Source organism: Mauremys reevesii, linkage group 10 (genome assembly GCF_016161935.1).
Source record: "Mauremys reevesii isolate NIE-2019 linkage group 10, ASM1616193v1, whole genome shotgun sequence".
NCBI classification, from domain to species: Eukaryota; Metazoa; Chordata; order Testudines; family Geoemydidae; genus Mauremys; species Mauremys reevesii.
The window spans coordinates 35,486,868-35,503,413 of NC_052632.1; the positions used below are offsets into that span (position 1 = coordinate 35,486,868).

The following is a 16,546-nucleotide window of genomic DNA, read 5'->3' on the forward strand; positions in this document are numbered from 1 at the left end:
ATGCATGTAGCAAGTAATCAGGTATCATTGCATGGCAAAGCATAGCTGCATATGGTCCCGGTGATTGCTGGCATTCAAGAAGCATCCGTTCTTTATCTCGCTGTGTTATCCTCAGCAAAGTGATATCGTTCAGGGTAACCTGGTTGAAAATCAGGAATTTAAGTAAGGGGGATGGCCATTTTCCTACTGGGTTCGTGGACTGCAGCAGCTTAAAAAAAAATCCTTTCCTGCACGTAGCCAAGCGGGGGAGGGGAGGAGTGAAATGCCGATGATCTTTTTCGTGTTCGGTCAGCGGGGATCTTCCCCAAGCTACCAGCCATGCAGTGGGGGAGGGGGAAGGGTGTTGATTAGCAGGGAGCTAGCATGGTATTAGCCATGCGTTGGGGGGAGGGGTAAATCACTGCAGAAGCCGAAAGACAGTAGCTTACCATGGCCGCATGCAAGCTGAATTCTTATGCCCGGACCTGTGTCTGTGAGATCTGTAACCCCAGAGCTGCAGGCACTCAGTATTAAGATGAAAAATGCGACCTTGTAGGGAAATCACACGTGCTATGTAAGGTGAATAGTGCTGTTCACTGTGAAAGAGTATAACCATTGTTCTGTAAAATGTATCTTTTTAAATACTTCTCTCCCTCATGCAGCTGCACATTTTTCAAGCCTCACTGCTCCATCCCAAAGGCTAGCCCAGATAAGGCGGAGGAAAAAGAAGACGCGAGATGAAATGTTCTCAGATATTATGGAAGTTACACGCAAGGAAAGAGCTCATCTGAATGAGTGGAAGGATGTGGTATCAAATTACAGGAAAGATGCCAGTGAACGTGAGGACAGGAGGGACACCCGAGATGAGAGGTGGTGGCAGGAAGACCGGCAGGAAAATCAGCGGTGGCGGGATGCAACTCTGGGGCTGCTGCGTGATCAAACTGACATGCTCCGGCATCTGGTGGAGCTTCAGGAATGGCAGCAGGATCACAGAGTGCCGCTGCAGCCCCTGTATAACCACCCTCAACCCTCACCATGTTCCACATCCTCCTCACCCAGACGTGTAAGAACGCGTGGGGGGAGGCTCCGTGCACCCGCCCACTCCACCCCCGTGGACAGCCCAACCAGAAGGCTATTACTGTGAAATTTTTTAAGTGGCCTTCTCCAGCCCTCCTATCCTCCTCCCAAACCCCACCCTTACTTCTCTCCCTCTTTTTATAATGAATTGATAAAGAATACATGATTTTTAAACGAGAGTGACTTTATTTGCATAAGTAAGCTGTACTCGAAGGGGGAGGGTGGGTTGCTTACAGGGAATGAGTCAATCAAGGGGGGGTGGGGTTTCATCAAGGGGAAACAAACACAGCAGTCACACCCTACCCTGGCCAGTGATGAAGCTCGTTTTCAAAGCTTCTCTGATGCGCACCGCTTCCTGGTGTGCTCTTCTAATCTCCCTGGTGTCTGGCTGCGCGTAATCAGCGGCCAGATGATTTGCCTCAGCCTCCCACCCCGCCATAAAGGTCTCCTCCTTACTCTCACAGAGATTGTGGAGAATACAGCAAGCAGCAATAACATAGGGGACATTGGTTTGGCTGAGGTCTGAGCGAGTCAGTAATGTGCACCAGCGCGCCTTTAAACGGCCAAATGCACATTCTACCACCATTCTGCACTTGCTCAGCCTGTAGTTGAACAGATCCTGACCACTGTCCAGGCTGCCTGTGTATGGCTTCATAAGCCATGGCATCAAGGGGTAGGCTGGGTCCCTCAGGATAACGACAGGCATTTCAACATCCCCAACTGTTATTTTCTGGTCTGGGAAGTAATTTCCTTGCTTCAGCCGTTTAAACAGAGTAGTGCTTCTGAAGACGCGAGCGTCATGAACCCTCCCTGGCCATTCCACGTGGATGTTGGTGAAACGTCCCTTGTGATCCACCAGTGCTTGCAGCACCATTGAAAAGTACCCCTTCCGGTTTACATACTGGGTGCCCTGGCGCTCCGGTGCCAAGATAGGGATATGGGTTCCATCTATCGCCCCCCCCCCACAGTTAGGGAATCCCAGTGCAGCAAAGCCATCCACTATGGCCTGCACATTTCCCAGAGTCACAACCTTTCGTAGCAGCAGCAGCTTAGTGATTGCTTTGGCTACTTGCATCACAGCAGCCCCCACAGTAGATTTTCCAACTCCAAATTGATTCCCGACTGACCGGTAGCTGTCTGGCGTTGCAAGCTTCCACAGGGCTATCGCCACTCGCTTCTCTACTGTGAGGGCTGCTCTCATCTTGGTATTATGGCATTTCAGGGCAGGGGCAAGCAAGTCACAAAGTTCCATGAAAGTGCCCTTACGCATGTGAAAGTTTCGCAGCCACTGGGAATCGTCCCAAACCTGCAACACAATGCGGTCCCACCAGTCAGTGCTTGTTTCCCGGGCTCAAAATCGGCGTTCAATGGATAGAATCTGCCCCATTACCATCAGGATCTCCAAAGCGCAGGGGCCCGCGGTTTGAGAGAATTCTGTGTCCACGTCCTCATCACTGTCATCGCCGCGCTGCCGTATCCGCCTCCTCCTCGCCTCAGTTTGAAGGTCCTGGTTCACCATATACTGCACGAGAGTGCGCGAGGTGTTTAAAACATCCACGATTGCAGTATTGAGCTGAGCAGGGTCCATGCTTGCTGTGTTATGGCGTCTGCACAGTTCACCCAGGGAAAAAGGCGCGAAACGGTTGTCTGCTGCTTTCAGGGAGGGAGGGGTGAGGCTGTACCCAGAACCACCCGCGGCAATGATTTTTTCCCCATCAACCACTGGGAACTCAACCCAGAATTCCATGGGCCGGGGGAGGCTGCGGGAACTATGGGATAGCTACGGAATAGCTACCCACAGTGCAACGCTCCAGAAATCGACGCTAGCCTCGGACCGTGGACGCACACCACCGAATTAATGTGCTTAGTGTGGCCGCGTGCACTCGATTTTATACAATCTGTTTTACTAAACCGGTTTCTGTAAATTCGGAATAATCCCGTAGTGTAGACGTACCCTCAGTGTACACACTGATGGATCCAAGAATGGTAATCTATGTGCTTGCTTGTGAGTTTGCTGGGAACTTTCACAGCTCACAATTCTAAGACTCTGGACCCAGCAGGAAGCCCGCCACTGAGGTAATTAGGCTACACCTACTGCCCAATAATCAATTTCATCCAAACAGGAAGTGAAAACACTCCCATTATAATAGCCATCTTAAAATTACAGAAAATACAGACTTAGAGAACCCTCAACCTGTGATTAGGGAAATAGGTGAGTTGCAATCCACCAAGATGTATTTCTCCAGAGAATCCTTTCTCTGTAATTACAATGATCCCTTCTCCAAAGATAGCCATATCGGTGGGTTGCAGCTCTTGGAAACTTATACATTTCCCTGCCCAAAAAAAAAATGAGAAAAACCTGCTACAGGTTGTGAAAAACAAAATACAAAGAAAATACCTTAATTAATAAAAATATCAACAAATATATATTTATGTATGTGCTTGCAGATATGCACACATAAAATGCCTCCCCCAATGCCACAGCTGGCAAAATAAATAGACATTCTAAAACAAACAAACTCTATGGGATGGAACATATTGGTGCACCTAGCTTGGAAACAGATTTTGTAACACTAAAGTCAAATCTGAATCTGCTCTGGAGACCCAGATTAAGCAGTATTTCTTAGTAAATATGAGATGGGAACACCATGTGGCTGATTCACATATCCTCCAGATGGACACAGTTTAGAGGCTAGGTGTCAGAGTTGAACTGTTTCTCACAGAATAACTTGACATAACACTGTAGTTCCAGGTCTGCCATGCTGTGGCAGTGGGGATAAATCACACAACAATTTAGAATTGTTCTCTTGGAGACAGCATAGATTTTTGAATTGCTGTAAAAAGAAAAAAAGTTGTTTCTCAATGCCTCCTTAAGAGACAGCGAAGTGACAATTCTTTTAAAGTTGTTGTTAAAAAGCCATTACTTGATAAGGGCAATCTCTATAACTATTGTCCCATCTTGAATCCCTAATATCTGTGGAAAATCATCAAGAATGTTGTGGAAAAACAATTTAATACTGCTCCCTTCAGGACTACCGACCAGGAGGTGCAGACAACACATTTGCAGACCCTAGCAGGAACTAACAGGTTTGCACTTGAGTGGCTTTGCTCTGTCTTTCTACAAACTATGTTGATGATACTCAACCCAGAAAAGACTAAAGTGAATTTTACAAGATGAGGGAATTAAGCAGAGGAATCGGTGGAAATTATACCAGCTTTCCAGATTGCAAAGAAGAGTCCATGGCTTGTTTCTCGTATTCATAACCTATAGATTTTGCTGGGTTCCTGGCAGCGGCTGGAGTCACAGATATCAACAATTGTCAAGTGTGCTTATCATGTGTATTTGGGAAGGAGGTTATGTCTTTTTCTTTTGGATGCAGTTTCACCACATTATCTATGCCTTTGTCACTTCAAAGTCAGATTATTGCAATGGGGCTATCCTTTCATTTTTGCAGTGGGGCTATCCTTCCAATTGTTTGGAAACTACAGCTAGCATAGAAATGGGCAGCCTACTTGTTTAATGTGTGCTCAAGCAAAGACCACATTATGCTGTGTCCTGAGATCTGTACTGGTTCCTGATCGTTTCCCAAGTGAAGTTTAAGGCATTATTTTTCATTTTTAGAGCCTTAAATAGTTTGGGGTCAGCTGTTTGCAAGACTATGTCTCTCCTTTTGTATCAGCATGATAGTTGAGGTCATCTGAGGCACTCATGCCAACAGATTCCTCCTCATAAATGGAGAGGGCTGACAGCAAGTCATTCTAAATGAAGATGGCTTTGGATTTCACTTCCTTTGTCGATGTCCCAGAGCCTGGATTTGATACCTCACAGGGGAGTTGTGAGGATAAATACACTGAAGATTGTGAGGTGCTCATATACTACGGTGATGAAGGCCATATAAGTACAACAGACAGAAGGATCGACCAACCTACTTTCAGGACATGCTGCAAGATCCACCTGTTTTTCCAGGTGATTCCGGGTGAGAGGGGGAGATGGGAAGGGACATAACTGCAGGATAGCTAGGAGGCTGATTGAAAAGGAGACTAGGCTGGGGACAAGAATACACACTAGTTTGGGATGGGGACCTAGGTTTTCCTGTATAGTCAGCATGTGTGTGGTGTGTATTGTTGCTGTTTCACTTGTTAAGATGTAGAGGCCCTGTTTGTGTCCTGTTTTGCAGTTATACCAAAATTGGGTGTTATAGTAAAAAATAAAAAATATGGTGTGAGTAGAGTTTAGAGAGGTGCAGAAGAAATATAGAGAAGAAAGAGCCTACTCCTCAAACACAACACAATGACCACAAACCTCAGCACCTGCAGAACAAAAGACCAGACTCACTTGACATTGATTTATTATAATAAATCAATAACCTTTGTGAACAGACGGAAAGAAGGACAGAAAAATTATACAGTAAAACCTGCCTTAGAGACCACCTCTGAAGAGAGATCACCTGTCACGAGCGACTACTTGCAGAGGCCATGGAACACCACAGCTCTCTAGTGTGCAAACATTTGAAGAGAGACCACCTCTTACAAGCAACCACTTTTGCTAACTCCCATGAGCGGTTGCTCTTGGCAGGTTTTACTGTATATAAAAAGACACTAGTAAAGCACTCATATACCACACTGATAAGTACGGGATAGGTTAGATCAGTGGTTTTCAACTTTTTCATTTGCGGACCCCTAAAAAATTATTGAGGTGTGGACCTCTTTGGAAATCTTAGAAATAGACTGAGGACCCCTAGGGTCCGCAGACCATAGGATGAAAACCACTGGGTTAGATTGATAGAAGAAAATACCTTATTAGAAAACAGTCAATTTATATACATTGTATCATTTTCTATAGGAAATCTATTTATATGACACTCACTGGAATAACTGTATTTGAATGTTCCATTTTTTTCTTTCTTTCTTTTTTTTTTTTACATTCCATATTTTAAAAAGTCAGCATTACTATCAATAGTACATCTTATTTTTGATACCTGACTTTTTATGTTCTTAGTTCTGTGAGAATTTTCAAATCTGTCTTAAAATATTACATTTCAGAGGACACTGTAAACCAGAAGAATATTTATATTAATATTAAAATCTTTTACAAAACATACCACTTCTTCATCTGAAAGCTCTCGTCCTTGGATGCTACTATTTTCTCTCACTGCTTGTTGGTGTTTTTTCCCCTTAATGTGGCTAAAAAGATACACCTCTGAGGAAATCTGGAATGAGAATAAATGATGATTAGGGCCCTACCAAATTCACAGTCCATTTTCGTAAATTTCAGGGTCATAGCGTTTTAAAAATCTTGAATTTCACGGTTTCAGATATTTAAATCTTAAATGTCATGGTATTGTAACAAAACATGAACATGTATTTAAAAAATGGCAAAATATAAACACGTAAAAGCCCTTAAGACAGAGGTTCTCAAACTGTGGTTGGCAAGCTCCATTCAGGTTGTCCGCGGATAGTTCTCTCTAAGGTGCACACCTGGGCGGCTGCACACGAGAGAATGAAGGGCCACCCACCTAATTAGTGGAGCCACGCAGGGGGTAGATGTGCAGGGGGTAGGTTGGAGGGGGCAGTGGGGAGAGAAGAGGGGGTGGGAGGAATTTAGGATGTACAGAGCTGTGGCGGCCAGAGCAAGAGGTGACTTTCCCCAGCTCCAGGGCTGCAGCTGCCGGGGAGAGACTGCCATCCTTCCCAGCCTCAGCTCTGTGGCTGCTGTGGTGGGGGAAATACCCCTCTCCTTCCCAGCCCCAGCTCGGGGCCTGTCGCAGCAGGGAGAGAGGGCACATCCATTGCATTAGAAAGGTAAGACTACTGATATTAAAATACGAGTTGTGTGCTTTTATTTGTAGAACAAAAGAACGTTAATGATTAAGGTTTTATTTATATAGTGTTTTTTTATCCAAACCACTTTACAGTAGTTAGCTAACAATACAAACAACATTTGGAAAGATCATTAATTGGTCTGCCAAGACCTTCAGCAATTTTTAAGTGGTCCGTGAAAAAAAAGGTTTGAGAGACACTGCCTTAACACTCAGCGTTTCTCAAACTGGGGGTCCTGACCCAAAAGGGAGTCACAAAGCTATTGTAGGTGGGGGTTACAGTATTGCCACCCTTACTTCTGCACTGCTTTCTAGTGTTCTAGAGGAGACTGGCATAGTGGAGGACCCCAAGTTGTTTATTCTTGCTCTAAGCAAGTTTATTCCAAAAAATGGTGTAAATGCCTGTACACCATTTGAAATAATTCTGTGTTTAGACATGAGGTATGATACAAATGTTCTAGGGACAGCACAAGAGGGTGACAACACCAACTTTGTCTGGTGCAGAGGAGGCCTAGAAATACAAACTGGAATTCAGCTAATAAGTTAAGAGCAATGCTCATGTTTAGCCCACATATGAATCACAGATATTTCACTCTACTAAGCAGTAGCAAGATCCAAGGTACTGGGAGTAAGAACTGCGTGTCTCTCTCTGATACGTAAACCAGCGCAGGGCATCCAGCCACTGAACTATTTCTGTGCTTACAGTGTTGTAGCCAGCACTGAAGTCGGTCTCAGGATATTAGAGAGACAAGGTGGGTGAAGTAATATCTTTTATCAGACCAATTTCTTTTGGTGAGAGAGACATGCTTTTGAGCTACATAGAGCTGTTGACCTGAAGAAGAACTCTGAGTAGGTTGAAAGTGTGTCTTTTTCACCAACAGAAGTTGGTCCAATAAAATATATTACCTCTCCCACCTTGTCTCTGGGTTATAGTCCACAGAAACTATGCAAGCCTCCCTGGTAACATACATGCAGAGACTACTCCATAGCCATGTGTACAATCATGAACACTTGTTTACTTTGTCAGAAAGAAGGGTTCTTGTAAATGTCAATACCATACCTCTTAATCTTCAAGCTTGCCATTAAATGACACAAGCAATCAATATTGGCAAATAATTAAAATATGGAACATCTATGTTTCATTTTATGTTGTACCATAATTGACCCATTATAATGGTTTCAACTATAAAACCTGTTTTAAGGGTATTTTCTCACTACTTGAATAAAATAAACCAATTTTAAACAAAAACCTGGAAACACAAATTCCATCGTATGCAATCAGAACAAGACCTATGTGTATTGTCAGCAGGGTTTGAACTCTGGACCATGAAATCTCCAGCATAGACCTCAACACCTTGAACTGTTATCCTATATTTAGATCTACCAGTAGAGAGGGACTCGATATACACTTTGCCAGCAAGTTGCACAATTATCTGTTAGACAACAGCAAAATGATGGAGATAAAGAATCTTGGTTTCTATTCAGGTTCTGGGAAGGGAGTGGCTAGAATAGTGGTTGTTTAGAGACAGGATAGCTGAGCACATAGATCTGGCACATTCATTCTGACAGGCAGTGTGGCTAAGTGGACAAGACTTGGGTCTACGATATGATAAAAACTGTTTTTTTATTCTCAGCTCTCCCTGAAGTGACCTTATGAAATCTTTCAGTGAACTTATTTATAAAATGAAGAAATGATGCTTGACTGACTTCTTGGGTAGGTTATGAAGCCCTTGCTCAATGATAAGGAGTCTATAGTAGACAGAAAAATAAACAGCAATCAGTACAGGGGAGACCAGACCTCCTAGCTCCAGCTCAGTGAACGGTGCCCTAGGCTACATGATTCTCTCTCCCTGTTTCTGGGACACTGCCTGACTTGGCAGTGCAACGGAACAGCAACCTAATGCAACTGCAATGCTGAAGATCTCACAAAATCTGCTACATTTCAGAACTCTGATCATTACTCTGTTCACAAAAGCGAGGAAGCAGGGGGAGAATAGTGGGGCAGTACTCCATTTACAATACATTCATGCCTGCAAACCACAACAAAACTGGTAGATCGAAACCTTAGCTAGGCCCATTACTTTTGATAGCATTCCTTCAATCCAACTTACCAAAACATTGCATAATGAACACTGCTTTTTTCGTTCATATGGTGTAAGTTTAGGTGCATAATCAGTATTAGCATGTCTCCCACTGCTTAATTCAGCTGCCTTTTCTTTCCTCTGTTCAATTTGTTCCATGTGTCTCCGAATGCTTTCATCATGCTAAATAAAACAACAAATGGTAAAGAACATCAAATAAAAATAAACAGAAATGAATAATGTACAGAAATGAATAATGTTCAGAAATTCCAAGGTTTATTAAGTACTGTCTAGTTCTAGATGATGAAAAGTTAAATTGAAACTTATGTATAATACCTTCCAAAATGCCAAAAAGGATGCAACAGGCTGTATCACAACACACATTTTAAGTGTGTTACTCTTTATTGATATAATTTAAAATATTAACACTATACTGTTATTTATGTAGACTAGTATCATTTCAGCATCTTTTGTACATCTAGTCCGATGGTTTTCAGTTGCATTTGGTTTCTGAGCTCATGTTATATTTCTTCCGCAGGAAGAACTCTGAGACAGAATCCAATCAGTTCAACTTCCAGTACCATACACACATTACTGGTGTAATCGTGCTTGGTCTGATGAACTGAAAGCAACATGGCATCAATATAAATGATTTATTATTAATATTTAGATTGTAATAGGAATTACAGTCTTTACACCCTTTCAAACAATACTTTGTTTATCAACCCCAACAAGGATGGCACAAAAATCTATATATTACCTATAGAAATTAGCTTATAAACATCAACTGTCTGAGAAAGAATGGCATTTCACAATAGGAGCATGTGTAGCAAGAGTGCTTCTTAATTAGTGGGATCAACAGTAGAGAATACTTTGAGATGGAAGAACAGTCTGTTTTTTAAAATTATATGACTGTATAGATCTACTGCAATGGACCCCAGATCCTGATGGAGACTACTAGGTACTCCTATCATGTTATTACTACTACTAATATTCTGTGACTTTGATAAAGGTTTTATTTTCTCAGTTCACCAGAACTTGAAAAATAGCACTTAGTACTTTGGAAATCTTTATGCCTCTCAAAATAGAACAGATATATGTTCAAACTTCTTATCATTTGGTCTTTGGTTCTTCATAAGGTAGGAGTTTCACAAGCTGTGTTGCAATACTGCAGCACCCTACTTAACATTCCCAGTTCTACAACTGACTCCACATGACTGGATCCTTGTGCTTCTGCACAGATCCAGTGAAACTGACAGAGCTCTGAGTGGATCTAGTTGCAGTACTGGGACCATATTCTATGCAGTGAAGAGGAAGGAACATGCCATACTTCCATTACTGATACTTGAGAAGACCCATAAAATGGCATAATTTCCCACATCCTTTTCTGTGTAACACTGGTTTGTAGACTGTTTTCACCAAACTGTACATATCAGTTTTAATTTTTTTTTAACCAAGACTTTTATTTTTGCCAGAATTTCATTTTAATAGTACGATTAGAAATTCAAAATTATTTTGACTTTCTTCAAAAGTACAAAATCATTTAGACCTAACATTGATCTCACACTTGGTTTACACTAATTAATTCCATTGACTTCTATGGTATTATTTCTGATTTACAGTGTCAATGAGGGCAAAATCAGACCCATCTTCATAAGCCAGATGTCTAGATAAAACACCTGAACTACAGTAGCAAAATTCAGGGTATGATATGGCTCTACTGTAATGACTTTGCTAAATAAAATGTACTTAAAGAAAATAATTTTGTGGAAATTCTATTTTAAATAGAAATGTATTTTCAGTTAGAAAGACTATTACTCCCTTTATACCTTCAGCTGAATCTTTTTCTGTAGCTCCTCCATTGCTTCTTGTTGAGCTGCAGTGAGAGCTGCCAGCCTCTCCTCTCGATCTCTACCAAAGGAGAACATGTATTATAGCAGAAGTGGTAAAGGTATGAAGTATACATTTATAGTTATAATATATATTTGAGATGGGGAAAGAAAACCAGAGAAGGCGTTAACTGCCATTTAAGATAAAAGTAGCTCAGGAGGGAGATAAAAGTAGTTCAGCAGAAACTAGATTAATTACTGAAGATAATAGATGCATTTAATCTTGATGGTCTCATAACAGCAGACACCACTCCAGTCCAATTCAGAGCAGGTATAGATGACATGGAGGTAAAAAACACTAATGAATGTGATGTCCCGTCTACACTTGCACTTCCACTGTTGCCAGCCCTTGTGAAGCGACAACAGGGAGTAATACATTAGTGACTTTCCCCAAAACGTGTAGTGCAGACAAGGCCAATCACAGAGTCACACAACAGTTGGGGGAAATGCTTGAGATAGAAAATGATGATGGCTAAATGTCTGATCACAGCAGCTTTCTGAAGTTCTACAAATTAAGCTTTACTGCTGTTTTTGCTGTTTTGTATATACTCTTGATCAAAGCAATAAGAAGTATGTACATATTGTAAATAAAGGAATTTACAAGACAATTGCTAGCCAGAGGACTGAACTTACTAGCCATATACTGACATGCAAGATGCATGAAAGACCCACAAGCAAGTCCCATGTGCAAAGCCCTGGTGAACCTACCTTCCCCACTGAGAAGAAATAAAAGGTGCTGTCTCTAAGGGTAGGTCTATACTCACCGTCCGGGTCGACATGGTGAGTTCGACCTCTCGGAGTTCGAACTATCGCGTCTAATCAAGACGAGATAGTTCGAACTCCCCGCGCGCTCTGGTCGACTCCAGAACTCCACCACCGCGAACGGCAGTGGCGGAGTCCACCTTGGAGCCGCGGAGTTCGACCCCGCCGCGTCTGGACGGGTAAGTCAGTCGAACTAGGGTACTTCGAGTTCAGCTACGCTATTCGCGTAGCTGAACTTGCGTACCCTAGTTCGACCTCCCCCCTAGTGTAGACCAGGCCTAAACCCTACTAGGTGGCCCCATCTTTAGTCTCAGTCTCTGGCTAGTGAGTGTTGATGCATTTGAAGTCACTTTTGCTTCCATCTGGCTGCAAGAAGGCAATGCTTACTGATGCGAGGGAGAGAAAGGTTTCTTCTACTCTACATCTCCTCTGCTTTTTTTCTTTTTGTCCTGCAGTCCCGTGAATATTCCAGTGCTTTTCTCTGGTACTGATGATTGTAAAAACTATCAGCAACACTGTAAAAGTGACATGATTCTCAACAGTTTCACTGCTTCCTGCAGGGTTCTGAGTAGTTAAGTGAAATTGTCCAATCTTAAGTTCACTCTGCTGCTGCTTTTTTGGAAAGCCAAGAGCAAGAGCACAGGCACTTGAGCTAACAATCAAGAAGACAGTGCCTCATCAGTTCATATTTGGAAAATTATCTTTGAAACCATAAGTATTAGAAACATTGTTCTTTTAGAACAAAGCTTAAATTCTGCAGAAATTAATTATTAAGGTCACACATTCAGCAGGGCAAATTTCCCACTTGCCAATAGCAAGTCAGAAAATGGAATTTTCAAATCCTAATTATAAATTAGAATACAGTTGGCTGCTGTTACTGTTTGTATAAAGAGAAGCAGCCTGGGTAGAGGGCCAAAAGAGGTCATGGAAGCACAATGCATGCAGCTTTGGCTATGCTCAGCAATGAAGGCACTTAAATCCATTATGCATCTAATACATTGATACACACAATACAAAACCTATGGAATCAATTCTAGTAACTGTATATTTCATATACTTGAACCAAGGACCTAGGCACAACTACAGCTAACTGAGGGATGCTACACAGAATAGAAATAAAACAAAGGTCCAAGGATGTCCAAACTGGGTTGAAGGAAATATGTTGCACACCAAGAGGTGAGCATTTGGTTTCTGGACTTATCCCCTTTCTTATAGGTTGAACCCAAATGCTTCCATAAAAATTTCAAAGCTCACTCTTGCCCTGCTGCGTAGCAGGACAAAGTGAAATGCCCTAGAGATGGTAGAGAGAGACAAGGTGTGTGAGGTGATATATTTTATTGGACCAACTTCTGCTGGTGAGAGAGATAAGCTTTCGACCTACACAGAACTCTTCTTCAGGTCTGGGAAAGGTACTCAGAGTGTCACAACTAAATACAAGATGGAATAGATTGTTTAGCGTAAGTAGTTAACACACAGTCTTAGGACTTGTCTACACTTGAAATACTACAGCAGCACGGCTGAAGTTGCCCCACTGTAGCATTTCAAGTGCAGACACTGCCTATGCTGACAGGAGGGGCTCCCAGGCTCATCTTTTCAAAGTGTTGTTCAGATTTTCTTTGAGGATGAGGACTGAGAGATCAATTACAGAGTGATTGCTTTGTGAAAAGTGTTCACCCACAGGTAATATGGTATTTTTGTCTTTTATCATTTTTGTGAGAGTCCAATTGAGAGCATAGTGATTGTATTGTTTTACCCACATAGTTTTTATTGGGGGATTTAGTGCACTGGATGAGATACACCACATGTTGTGATAGGCATGTGTAGGACCCATGTATCTTGAAAGGTGTATTGTGGAGGGTGTTGATCATCGTAACAATGGAGATATGGCTGCAGGTTTTGCATCTGTTGTTCTAGCAAGGTCTGGTACCACTTTGAGTTGGTATGTTCTCGTCTGCGTGGAGTTTGCTTCTGATGGAGAGGTTTCTTCTGATGGAGATTGTTTGAAGGCCAGAAGAGGAGGTTCAGGAAAGATTTCTTTCACAATGTGGCCCCATCAAGTGTGGGTAGCAATTGTCTGATGATGCCCCACATGGGTTCCAGTGTGGGGTGGTAGATGACATCTAGAGGTGTACAGTTGGAGAGGGAAGCCATACAGGAAACACGGACTGAACAGAGATACTGGATTTATGGCTAATTACAACAACCACTGCCCCAAAGTTCCCGCCCCCTTTCCTCCCTATGACAGAAGGGTTGTTAATAGGCCACTTCATCTTGGTTTCTTCAAATGTGTGTTAACTATTTACGCTAAACAATCTGCTCCATCTTCTATTTAACTATGACACTGAGTACATTTCCTAGACCTGAAGAAGAGTGCTATGTAAGCTCAAATCCTTGTCTCTCTCTCCAACAGAAGTTAATAAAAGATATTACCTCATCCACCTTGTCTCTCTGATATCCTGGGACAAACATGGCTACACCACTGTATACAATATATTCTATGAGAGCATTCAAGGTGAAATGACCTGTTAGCTGCTGGAGCAGCCCTGGAGAACTTGAATCTCCTTTGAAGTTCAGTGCTTTGAAGGACTTGTAAGACTCTCAGCAAAACAGTCAGTCATTCCAAAAAGGTCATGGCAAACCTTCTTATGTAAACAATTTTGAATTATTGAAAGGGTAATTGATTTTAGTTGGTCTTCCTAGATCTTGACAGCTCAGAGTGTTACTTAAAGAAATATCACACTCAAAGCTAACAAGATCTACCCCAATCAGACAATATAGTGATCATGGTCATCTGAAACCAACATCTTCCTGCTGTTTTGGGGGCATTCCTGTTTTTGAATGTGCCTGCCATACTCTCTAATGAGAAAAATTAAACAACAGATATTCTGAAATAAAAATAATCTGAACAGCAAAAGTAGAAAGGGAAAAATATTAAAGAAAAATGAAAAGTAAAATATTAAGAAGTATTTTACTGAATAAACTAGTTCTGGTGAAGGCTTGCATAAACCCAAATTTAAAAAATAAAAAAGCACAGAAAATATAGAAATACAGGCAGGGAGAACAAGGCTCACAGTGAATACTAGGCACAATCGTTCTTTCAGAAAATGTAAGTGAACTCCTCCAATTGCCATGGGGGGGAAAAGGATATGACGATGAGACAAATTATGTATTTTATGTACTATCTCCCCTGAGGTAAATAAGCAACACCTGCACTTTAGTCTTTTAGAACATCTTGATTTTGGCTTTAAAGAACTCCTGACTCACACTACACAACCAAAGAACACAATGTCCAAAATGGATTATGCAACAGAACTTATTTTAGAGAACATATTTGTTTTCTTCCTCTATGTGACATCAAAATTAAGACAAAGATAACTCTATGGCTTTTGAATCGATATTTTAATGTAGATAAAAATTCCTAAGACTCAATCCCCTTACGTACAAAACATAAATATTACTCCTTGCATAGCTTATTGGTCCATATGTAAAACATATTTGTATATCATTATGCTCAGCAATACAGTTGTACGATTACTATGGACAGAAGTGGAATTTTTCATATTATGGATGTAATCTCTTTGGAATATAAAATGCTCAGAAACTGCATCTAAAGCGTTACTGGGAATCAAGCTAATGAACCATGAGAGCACAGGGTCTCTTAATAGGCACTTTTACATACAGTACCCCTTTCATAAGAAGGCTTTAATCACCACCAGATGCACAAAATGAGTGGTTTTTGAAGAAAAGTTAAGTAGATATTCCAAAATGACCCGTTCCATTCTGTTTTAAGTCTTTTAGTATAAGATTCAAGTATTTCTAGTAGCAAAATAATGAGCCACATCCTTGGGTCCCACTGAGCTATACCAGAATCCAAGAGGGAGGGTGACAAAGTCAAACTAACTCCCCTGAACCATGGCAGCAGGACTCATGTTTGGACTGATTTATGTTAGAGAAACCTTTGGGCTACTCTAACATATGCCAGGTACAGTGCCCCCTAAAGGCCATTCTACCAGTCCAAATCACCGGATTGCAAAACACTTTGGCCACACCTCTTCCTATCCCAAGGGAGGAGAACCAGGAATGGATGGCATAGAGTTGGTATGCTGGCTCTATGCCACCAGAAAATTCCTCTAAGTAAAGGTTCCTCTATTTACCAGCAGCTCTTTTAGGGCAGTTTTCTGCCCACTTTCTACCATGGAAATGGGCAAAGGGGACAGAATAGGATTTGACCCTCTGTATTTTCTCTAGCTTAAAATACCCCTTTTGAATAGCACGCAGTTAATAAAGCCTGGAGCCACACACTGAACTAATGAGGATAAAACAAAATATTAAATAGCTACTCAGCCAGTGTGCATCACCCATCTGATGCACTGAATGAGGACAGGCTCCTGTGAAAAAATAGTATGTAATTAAAAGACTGTATCATAAGGCACAGTGGGATCAAATTCAAGTTGTACAGGCAACCTTAAGTCTAGGATTTCCTAACTTTTGAGTGCTTGACTTTGCAACGTTAACACTCTTTTAATAATTTTTTTGATATAATTTCTAACTTTTTAAAAAAACAAACTGATCGATAAAAAAAATTCTTGTTGGATTTGGGTGGAATCATAGCTTCACAGTACAGACCTCTGCCACTTGAACTAATGGAGTAATGGCTAGCAGTAGTAGGGTGTCATCCCCTCTGTGGACCAGCCACTGGAGGGGGAGGAGATGCACACACAGATATTTGCTGACAGCAGAAAAAAGCTGAGGCTTGGGATCTTGAATTCCATTCCAGGTTCAGTAGGGAAGTGTGGTATAGCAATCAAAGATGCTTCTGCCTCTGTCTCTCTATGCTGACAGGAGAGAGCTCTCCCATTGGCATAATAAAACCACCTCTGCAGGAGTCAGTAGCCATGTCAGTGGAAGAAGCTCTCCCACCAACATAGCGCTTAGGTTG

General features: G+C 41.8%; 1 protein-coding gene across 5 annotated transcripts in view; it reads right to left on the minus strand.

Annotated features, from left to right (window-relative positions):
• The window catches only part of SCAPER (S-phase cyclin A associated protein in the ER), a 354,496-nt gene that overhangs the window by 220,078 nt on the left and 117,872 nt on the right, over nucleotides 1–16,546 (minus strand). For all 5 annotated transcript variants that reach the window (XM_039490831.1, XM_039490828.1, XM_039490827.1 and 2 more), the window contains exons 18-20: nucleotides 10,786–10,867; nucleotides 8,987–9,139; nucleotides 6,159–6,266 (exon numbers count right to left, since the gene is read on the minus strand). In XM_039490831.1, the coding sequence (XP_039346765.1) occupies nucleotides 6,159–6,266; nucleotides 8,987–9,139; nucleotides 10,786–10,867 (343 nt within the window). The remainder of the gene's footprint in view (nucleotides 1–6,158; nucleotides 6,267–8,986; nucleotides 9,140–10,785; nucleotides 10,868–16,546) is intronic.